The sequence below is a fragment of the Durio zibethinus genome, chromosome 12 (genome assembly GCF_047325235.1).
Source record: "Durio zibethinus cultivar Kanyao isolate XHJ-2024 chromosome 12, ASM4732523v1, whole genome shotgun sequence".
Lineage (NCBI taxonomy): Eukaryota > Viridiplantae > Streptophyta > Magnoliopsida > Malvales > Malvaceae > Durio > Durio zibethinus.
In genome coordinates this window covers 16,239,945-16,249,755 of record NC_143173.1, presented here as the reverse complement: position 1 = coordinate 16,249,755, position 9,811 = coordinate 16,239,945, and the positions used below count along the sequence as shown (strand labels likewise).

General features: G+C 35.8%; 1 protein-coding gene across 50 annotated transcripts; it reads left to right on the top strand.

The window, feature by feature from the left end:
• The first annotated feature begins 328 nt into the window (after positions 1-328).
• Positions 329-9,509, top strand: LOC111295941 (putative disease resistance RPP13-like protein 1). 50 transcript variants are annotated; one of them, XM_089740864.1, is made up of 12 exons: positions 329-1,698; positions 1,789-4,278; positions 5,326-5,532; positions 6,222-6,550; positions 6,853-7,072; positions 7,214-7,418; positions 7,606-7,797; positions 7,932-8,054; positions 8,171-8,246; positions 8,406-8,470; positions 8,714-8,816; positions 8,960-9,509. In XM_089740864.1, the coding sequence occupies exons 1-2, from the start codon at positions 495-497 to the stop codon at positions 4,266-4,268; spliced, it is 3,684 nt and encodes a 1,227-aa protein (XP_089596990.1). In that variant the 5' UTR covers positions 329-494; the 3' UTR covers positions 4,269-4,278; positions 5,326-5,532; positions 6,222-6,550; positions 6,853-7,072; positions 7,214-7,418; positions 7,606-7,797; positions 7,932-8,054; positions 8,171-8,246; positions 8,406-8,470; positions 8,714-8,816; positions 8,960-9,509. The 50 variants fall into 50 exon arrangements, with proteins under 50 accessions (XP_089596990.1, XP_089596972.1, XP_089596961.1 ...); XM_089740846.1 differs by adding an exon at positions 4,764-4,832 and having other exon boundaries at positions 329-4,278; positions 6,859-7,072; positions 7,240-7,418; XM_089740835.1 differs by adding an exon at positions 4,764-4,832 and having other exon boundaries at positions 329-4,278; positions 7,240-7,418.
• The last annotated feature ends 302 nt before the right edge of the window (positions 9,510-9,811 follow it).

Genomic DNA, 9,811 nt, shown 5'->3' with positions numbered 1-9,811 from the left:
TATGAATTATAATAAAATATTAAATCGTGATAGTTAAACCTTATAAAATTTTTATGAGATATTCAAATTATGAGATTTTTAATTAAAATAATACTTAAAAGGTCCTTTGTTAATCACATATCATTAATTAAAATAATCATATTAAATATGAATATCACATAATTAAAAGATTTCATCTTGACGCTAGTTGGCATAGCATCAAGACGAAAGGGACATGACGGACTCAGATGTGACACATCACCAGCTAACTTTCATGGATTCTTCACGCGCATGGCTTCCACCATCACTCTGTAATAATATATTATTCAAATTTCCTGGTGCTAAATATAATCACTCTATGCTCTAACTTCCGCTCTTCAAACTACTCTTCATCCCTAAACCAATTCCATCTAATCTTTCACTTGAGTTCAAGAAGCACTCTTCTTCATTCTTCTATTTGCATTTACTTCCTTTGATCTTTTCCGAATTTCCTTATCAAAGCAAAAAAAAAAAAAATGGCTGAGGCTTTGGTGGGTGGAGCCTTTCTCTCTGCTTCCCTCCAAGTTATTTTCGACAGGATGGCTTCCCGTGAGGTTTTGGACTTCATTAGAGGAAAGAAACTTGAAAATGGCCTTCTTAAGAAACTGAAGCCAACGCTCATGTCTGTTAATGCAGTGCTGGATGATGCTGAAAATAAGCAGATTACCAACCCGACTGTCAGAAGCTGGATTGATGAGCTCAAAAATGCTGTGTATGATGCGGAGGACCTACTCGATGAGATCGATGCTAAAGCTCTTCGAAACAGGATGGATCAAACTAGTACTGTAAAGCAAGTAAGAGGCTTTTTCTCTTCTCTGAATCTTTTCGAAGAGCCGATGGAGTCAAGGCTGGATGAGATCCTTGGGAGACTAGAATCTCTATTCAACCAAAAAGACACCCTCGGTTTGAAAGAATCTAGAGGAGAAAAGGCATTTCTAAGACCCCCTGCAACTTCTTTGGTGGATGAATCCGGTGTTTATGGCAGAGATGATGAAAAAGAAGCAATACTGAAATTGCTGGACCCCGAATATGCAAGTGAAAATCAGATGGATTGGATACCTATTGTAGGTATGGGCGGGATTGGTAAAACCACCCTTGCACAATTGATCTACAATGACGAGCGAGTGAAGGAATGGTTTCCCCTCAGAGCATGGGTGTGTGTTTCGGAGGAATTTGATGCTTTCAGGGTAACCAAAACTATTCTTGAAGAGATCAATTGTAGCTGTGATGGTAGTCAGAACTTAAATCAGCTTCAACTTCAACTAAAGGAGAAGCTATCTGGAAAGAAGTTCTTATTTGTTTTAGACGATGTTTGGCACAAGAGATATGTTGACTGGGAAGAATTGAAAAGACCTTTTACTTCTGGGGCAAAAAATAGCAAGATTATTGTAACAACACGTGACGAAAACGTTGCATCAATCTTGAGGAACGTTCGGACTTATCATCTTAATTTCTTATCTAATGGTGATTGTTGGCGACTGTTCGAAAAGCATGCATTTATCAATACAAGCCCAAGCATGCATCCGAATTTGAAGGTAATCGGTGAAGCAATTGTCGAGAGATGCAAAGGTCTTCCTTTAGCTGCAAAAGCACTCGGAGGTCTCCTGCGTTGTAAACTAGATGCTGATGAATGGGATAAAATACTACGCAGCAATTTGTGGGACCTACCAGATGACGCAGGTACTATTCTTCCGGCATTAAGATTGAGTTATTATTATCTTCCTTCCCATTTGAAGCGTTGCTTTGCATACTGTTCAATTTTTCCTAAAGATTATGAATTCAAAAAGGAGGAACTCATTCGATTATGGATGGCTGAAGGTCTTTTACAATTTTCCAGAGTAAATGGCAATGCGGAAGAACGAGGTAATGAGTACTTCAAAGACTTAATGTTGAGGTCATTTTTTCAACAATTAAGTGGGGATAAATCTTGCTTTGTCATGCATGATCTAATTAGTGACTTGGCTAAATCTGTAGCTGGAGAATTTTCTTGCATATTGGATATTAGCGGTGATTCTAGTGAAATAACTAGAAACACTCGTCATTTGTCCTATGTCCAAAAAAAATATGATGTGCTTAAGAAATTTGAGACGTTATCCAAAGCAAAAGGTTTACGAACATTCTTAACTTTAGAGTCATCTTCATGGCTTTGTTATGTTACTGGCCACATAATGCATGATTTGATAGTAAAATTTAGATACTTACGAGTATTTTCTTTGGCTAAATGTAATAATATCAATGAGTTGCCAGAAGAAATTGATAATCTGAAGCTTTTACGATATTTGGATCTCTCGAAAACTTCAGTTAAAAGGTTGCCCAACTCTTTGAGTACGTTGTACTATTTGCAAACATTACTATTGTTTGGATGTTTCTGCCTTGTTGAGTTGCCCAAAGACATGAGAAGATTGATCAACTTGCACCATCTCAATATTCGGGAAACAAAGTTAGTAATGATGCCACAAGGAATGGGCAAATTGAAAGAGCTTCGGACATTAACAGATTTTGTTTTAGGCAATGGTTCAAGCGTTAACGAGTTGGGAAAGCTGGAGCATTTATGTGGAAGACTTGCTATTTCAGGTTTGCAAAATGTTGTCAGTGCAAGGGATGCCAAAGATGCCAATTTGAAGAATAAGATGAACCTTAAGGAGTTGGAGTTGATATGGACTAGGGTTGATCTTGTTGATTATGATTCAAAGCATGATAGAGAAGTACTTGAACAACTGGAGCCTCATACAAACTTGGAGCATCTTGTCATTAGGTTTTATAGAGGTACAAGATTTCCAGAATGGGTGGGGCGTTCTTCATTCTCAAATGTAGTATCTGTGGAGTTACGTGATTGCAAATATTGCTTCTCCTTGCCACCGCTTGGGCAACTATCAGCTTTGAAATCTCTCTCAATTAAAGGGTTTGCTAGAGTAGAAACAGTGGGTGATGAGTTCTATGGGAATGGTCATGCTTCCACTAAACCATTTGGATCTCTTGAAATTCTAAGATTTGAGGATATGCCAGAGTGGGAAGAATGGTTTTGTTCGAGAGATCATGAAGCTTTCAATGTTCTACAAGAGCTAAGCATAAGAAAATGTCCCAAGCTAACCAAGTCTCTGCCCAGGCACCTCTCTTTATTAAGGAAGCTTGAGATTAGAAATTGTGAGAAGCTTGGAGGCATGCTTCCAAGGGCACCAAGCATTTGCCAACTTGATGTAGAGAGATGTGATGGATTGCAATTGGACCCATTGCCTTGTGGGCTTCGAAGGCTGGCAATTTTCAATTCGCATATGAATGATTCCATATTGGAGACGATGATGCAACACTGCACTTGTCTTGAAGAGTTAATGATGCAGGATTGTTCTAATATCAGTTCCCTTCCTGAAGGTAGTCTGCCTAACACGCTAAAGACATTGAGCATCGAAAGTTGTCCTGTCTGGGATTATTCCAAAATCCTCTTGTTTAAATTTCTCGAATCCTTGTGCATTGAAGGCGGGTGTCATCCACTGGAATCCTTCCCATTAGGATCATTCCCTATGCTAGGTAGTGTTGATATTAAATATTGTGAAAACTTGAAGTGGATTGGTGCATTAGACGGGCCTCATCACCAGCATCTCGCATGTCTCAATTCTTTGAAGATCTTTTTTTGCCCTAATTTGATATCTTTTCAAATTGAAGAGGGATTATCTGCCACCAATTTAACAGCACTTACGCTTGCTGGTTGCAGGAATTTAAAGTCATTGCCAGAGCATATGCACTCCCTCTTCCCATCCCTTGCGTTTTTGAGTGTATTATTTTGTCCAGAAATAGAGTCATTTCCAAGAGATGGTTTGCCCTCTAAATTAGAAACGATTGATATGGCAAAAAGTGATAGGCTGTTTGCAGGCATGATGAGGAGGGAATGGAGTTTGCGAGCACTCCCTTCACTTACAACCTTCGAAATCAGAGATGCCAGACAGATTGAGTGTTTTCCAGATGAACATCTGCTGCCCTCTTCTCTTACTCATCTTGGGATAGTGAATCTTCCAAATCTTAAGCTTTTGAATGGCAAGGGCTTTCAACACCTCACCTCTCTCCGCGAATTGTGGATCGACGTATGTCCGACACTCCAATCCATCGGGCCAAATAAGCTCCCTGACTCTCTTTCTTGTCTAGTCATTTGGGGGTGTCGTTTGCTGGGAAAACGTTGCAAAAAGAAGACAGGTGCAGATTGGCCCAACATTTCCCACATTCCTATCTTTAAAATTGAGGATGAAGTCATTCTATAGCTTCACTCAGGTACTCTTCCATTCTCTATTTATTGTTTTTTCTTTTAAAATGTACGCAATCCGTCTCAGCCCTCAGGTCATATTGCTGCTTTCTTTGCTACATACAAAGTTAAGCTAAACTGTGGATTCTGTAGTGTTTCTCCATTTTTATGTTCCACTTTTATAATTTATTTAATTCATGGTTCTTCATTCTTCATGAAATTACAAGTGTTAAAATTACTTTGATCAAATTTTAGATTGCATTGTTAATAATACTCATGAATATATGAATTGTATAATGATAAGGGTAAAATTGACTACTTAATCAGATTGGGGATTCCATATTTATTGGTTTATTTTTTTATATAATTTTACCTCCTACTACATTTTTTGTGCAATTCTGTGAATTCACTCTACAAATATTGCTACGTTTTGTACCATTACCCTCCCGTTCTTCGTTTTGCTGTTTAACTTCTTAATAGCTAATTAAAAGGTATTTAACCTCATTCTTAGCAGATACTTCATCTAGTATATTCTTCTATTGGTCTTCCACTAAATGACCTACAAGGCTACAACAAATCAAATGTAGGTATCTTGTGCCACTTATTATTATTATTATTATTATAAAAAATTTGATGGTCCTTATTAAAGAAATTTATACTAGCTTGAAACTGAAAAGCTATGCAACTAGGTTAAGCCTTTAGTGCTCAATTTTACAATTATTAGAAGAAATTTTGTTACTTGTGCCAATACTGTTGTGGTTGCTCTAATGAATTCAAGACCAATTAAGGCTAACATTGATGCTTCTCTAGTTAGTGACTTGTGCTTTTGGGATACAAAGTAGACTTGCAACTAGTGATCTTCAATTGCAGTCCTTTCTCTTTCAGATTGCCAATAACTATTTGATGAATGCCTCATCACTTGCTTCCTCTTACTTCTAAAATTCTGTTGCAAATTTGAGTTGGTTGAATATGTGATTTTTCATCTTATTTCACAGAGTTTTGAATTCAATTCCTTCTTATGATTAACCTCGTTTAACTATAAAATGTGTTTTGAGTTTTTATAATTTTTTCCATAGGTGAGTGAGGTTAGAAGACAAAGAAGAACTTGGTTTCAGATAGAGATTCTACACCGAGAGTGAAGATGAACAAGATGAGGAGAAAGTATTTAACAGACATGAAGGAGAAGATCATGGAAATGTATCTGATGCTTTTGATTCTTCTGCTCAGAACTGGCAGCAGAACAACCCCACTTCCTACTACACTTCATGGCCTCAAAGTTACAGGTCATTTCTGTTTTCACATGCTTACATGTTTGTACTACTGCTATGTTTTTCTTTGCTTTGTTCTGTTGACTTTCATAAAAAGTCTCATAGCAGGCTGGATAATTTTTTTTCAAATATTCTTTTAGGTAATCGTCAGGAGGTTAGATAAGAACCAGCCACTGAAAAAATTTTAATGTTTGCTTTTCTCTTTCTGGGATAGAGAAGTTTGTTAATATCATGACTTTGATTTGCCTTTCTTGATGAGGAATAGCTTGTGTATTTAGTATCGGAGATGGTATAGAAAAGAGTATAAAATTAAAGGAAAATAGAGATAGGTCTAAGCAGATCTTTAGAAAGGGAAAGAAGTACTTAAAACATGCTTGATACATTTGTGATAAAAATCTTGGATGAATGTTGTTAAAACTTTGTAGAGGTGAAGCTTCTCTATGACACTTTGGCCTATAAATTCATCTCCAATTATTGAATTATGCTACCTTGTTCATATTGGAAGTATGAATCCTCTATGAGGCCCTAGTAGAGATAGAATATTTAAGTTGGTGCTTAATTTGCTGCAAATTGTTTTGTAGCCTTCCGACTCCCTTCATTTGGGTATGAGTTGCAAATTCTAATTTATGATTCCCATTCAATTGAAGTTCTTGTCAAATGATTTGTTCAGCCTGGAGATTCATGACTTCATTTTTTTATACCAGAATTACCAGCATGAAAGTTTTCAATACATCAATGGCTTGGCATCCAGCTCAGTGTATTTTGTTTCAAATTTGGATTTCCTAGAGCTGCAATGAAGATGTGCTCAAATTTCAACTCAATAGAGAAAAAGGATTTCAATTCTTCTCTTGTACAGTTATGAAATCAGAGGCTCCATATTCTTTAGTTCATGTCAGGAGCACTGTCTTCCTTAACATAATGATTCATTCAGTATTTCAGTTCAAGGACTACTCAAACAACTTAGACAGCTGTTGAAAGAGTCCTACAGTTGAAGGTCTTACTGAGTAGTAACTGTGGATCCTAACTTCCATCGGTACGTTCTTTAAGCAACTAAGTCATGTAGATTACATCAAATTTTAATTTCATTTGGAAATCTACATTTGAGAAGATGAATTTGGATTTAAAATATATGAGTTATATAATTAAACTCAAATACATGGATTTATGAAATTTCTCTTGAATAATGAGTTCCAAATACATCCTTTTATACTCTCTTAAATGTAATGACTGCACTCATCCTCACAAAAATGAACAACAAATAAAATTCAAATGTATCCTCTCAAATAATTATTTTCAAATGAAGCATTAAGGTTTTAACAAATCCTGAATTGCCAGGAACAGGTTTATCTGAAGACAATGAAGAATGTGGGGTCATCCTCTCATCTTGAAGAACTATACTTAAATAAGCTAATTGAGGTCTTGTCCTTTCAATGAGACTTGAGAATAATGATTGGGGACAGTTTGTGGGTTAATTTCCAGTTGCAGCAATCTATGAATTTGAGTTGGTTGAATTTGATTCGCTGCCTCTTGAGGGATTGTTTTGTCTGCACAAGGTGTAAAGTAGCATTTTCCATTTTTCCCTACTTAATGTGGCTTTGGTTTATTTGCATCTTCTGGAACTTCTTTTACGTAGCATGTATTTGGTATATTGCATATACTGACCATCGATGTCACTTATCTCTTGATCTTTTACCAGGTTTTTTATTCTTATGTTCTTGCCAGATTTGAGGCTTTTTGCAACCATCTTGTTAGCGACTGTGATTCACAAGCATGGCTTCAACCTCAATTTCTTATAATCTTTCTGAAGACTTGCTAGCCTGTTCTGTTCACATTCATCATTTTATTGTAAACTAAAAGGTTGAAGAAAGAGAAGCCGTAGTTTCAAATATGAGGTAAAACAGGTAGCTCTTCTTTCCTTTTTCCTTTTAATTCCAACTTATGTGATGGGTTTGGAAATTTTTCTGTCAATAATTGATTATTAGACATTTAGTTTGATTCACTTCTTAATTATTTACATATACGTTCACTTCTGAATTCATGTCATTTACTTAAATTGACTTTAGAGTATATTTGTTTTTGCCTTTATAGGTTCCGATGGAGAAGAAGGTGCAATAGGCATCCATTCTTTGAAGTAAGAAAGGCAAAGATTGGCGTCAAGTACTTGCATGACAAGCATCAATTCTTGTCAAAATGGAGAAAAATGTCAGTTTGTCCTGTTTCTTCACTTTACTATGACGCCTTTTGTTTTTAAGGAAGCAACAATGTGTTCTCAACTCTTAGGTCAGTGAAAATTTTAAGCTATTCACTTCTCTTGAATGTTGCTTTTTGGTGGTCATTTCATATCGCAGAAAGGGATTTTAACGTTGCTTTGTTTCCAGCAAATTAAGAAAATTTTCTTTTCTTGTGGGTTCTAGAGGAGAGTGGAAAGAATTTCACCCAGTTCTTCACATACTCTTTTCGAAAATCAACAGCCCTGTGATGAAATGAAATAGACTCGGACAGTTCATTTTTCCTTCTGCTTACAAGTTTTCATTGAGGTTATATTGCTTGGTCATTTCCATTATTTCACTATCAATGGTGACTGAATTGCTTAGTTCTTTTTAATACTGTTTTTATAAGCATTTTTTTAATACTATTTCTATTGTCGTTTCAGAGCTTTTCAAGTTATTGAGATGTATTATTGATCTTTGGACTTTGTAGATCTTAGCTTCTGACAAAACTTGACAAAGGCAGGGTAACTTTGTGCTTTTTGTGGGTTTATAAAGATATGCTCTTTGTTGTATCTAAAGGGTGACAACTGTTTGTGTCTTATTACTTGCTGTTTTTTTTTTTTTTTTCTCTTTAAATTCCTAATGGCCAATTAAAAGTATTTCACCCATTCTTAACAGATATCCTATCTGGTATACTCTTCTTTGGCTCTTCCACTAAAAGACCTATAACAAATCAAATGCAGGTAACTTGTGGCACTAACTAATATTATTATCAAAATTCTGAAGGTCATTTTCCAGGAAATTTCATACTTTGAAGTTAAACATGCCATGCCAACTAGGTTAAGTCATTCGTCCACTGTTCAATTAGAAAATATTTTGTAACTTGAACAAATTCTTCTCTGATTGCTGTACTGAAGTCAGGCAGAGCTAAGGTTAACATTTTTGCTTCTCTGGTTAGTGCTGAAAGTTATGTTTCCATAATACAGGTCACTTCTGCTTTCTGCAATACAAAGTATGGAGGTGCAAACTAGTGAATAGTGATCTTCAATTGTTCTTCATTACATTCTAGGCTTCTGGTTGCTATTTGAGGTATGCGTCATCAGTCCTCATTTGCTTCCAGTTATAAGAAATTGTTGCAAATTTGAGTTTATTATTGCTGGTTTGTTAAGTTTCTTCTGCATCTAGATTTATTCTGTATTGGAGCTAACATAGAAGCTTGCTTTTTTTTCAAGATTATGCTCCATGAAAATTTCAAGCGGTCTACTATTGTCGTCAGCAAGAGGATGAATGTCTTTGTAGCAAGTTCATCTTAAATTTTGAATTGTCAAAGCAGCATAGAGGATGATCTTACATTGTTCATACTCTTCATATCAGTTAATGGTTGAAACACCAATTTCAGTTTTTCGGAACTATCAGAGATCAAAAACAGACCCCATTCCAAAGACCATGCCAGGCAAGCCTTTTTCAAATATAAAGAGTGCTCTACCCGTTCAACAAATGGGAGGGAGAGGAAGGTGTGGAAAAAGTCCTTTCCAAACGCATTGTGCATGCAGAATTGAAACTGAACTGCTTGTGATTGAAGTCGGATGTCAATTTTCTTCTGAACTTCATACAATTTCATTTCTTTTGTTTGGATAATTGCAACAACTTCATTTTTCTTTCCCTTTTTAATTGTTAATTTCTTGTTAACTTTTGGCTAAATCGTCTGCCAAAGTACTTGACATAGTTGGAGCTTTTAGGAACAAATGATACTATCTGATATATTATCATTTTTTTCATCCAGATGGACTTTCTGGGCTTTTTCCCAAAGTGATTAAAGCTATCGATGGAGCATGATTTAAGTTGTTGGTCCTTTGAATTTTGGGCATCCTGTAACAATTTCTCTTGATTTGTGCATGCATTACATCCATGGAAAATAAATAAATACATATATATATATATATATATATTTCAAAACCATCTCCAAGAACACGTCATCAAAAATCACAATTGTTTAGTATCTGGCATAGGTATGTGCAATTAACTATCCACTGATCAAGATAAGAGGAAATTGAAAAACATCTTAGATCTGTTTTATTGGTAGA

Bases quoted from the DNA above. Each gene is read 5' to 3' on its own strand.
- LOC111295941 (XM_089740828.1), top strand. From the start codon at position 495: ATGGCTGAGGCTTTGGTGGGTGGAGCCTTTCTCTCTGCTTCCCTCCAA.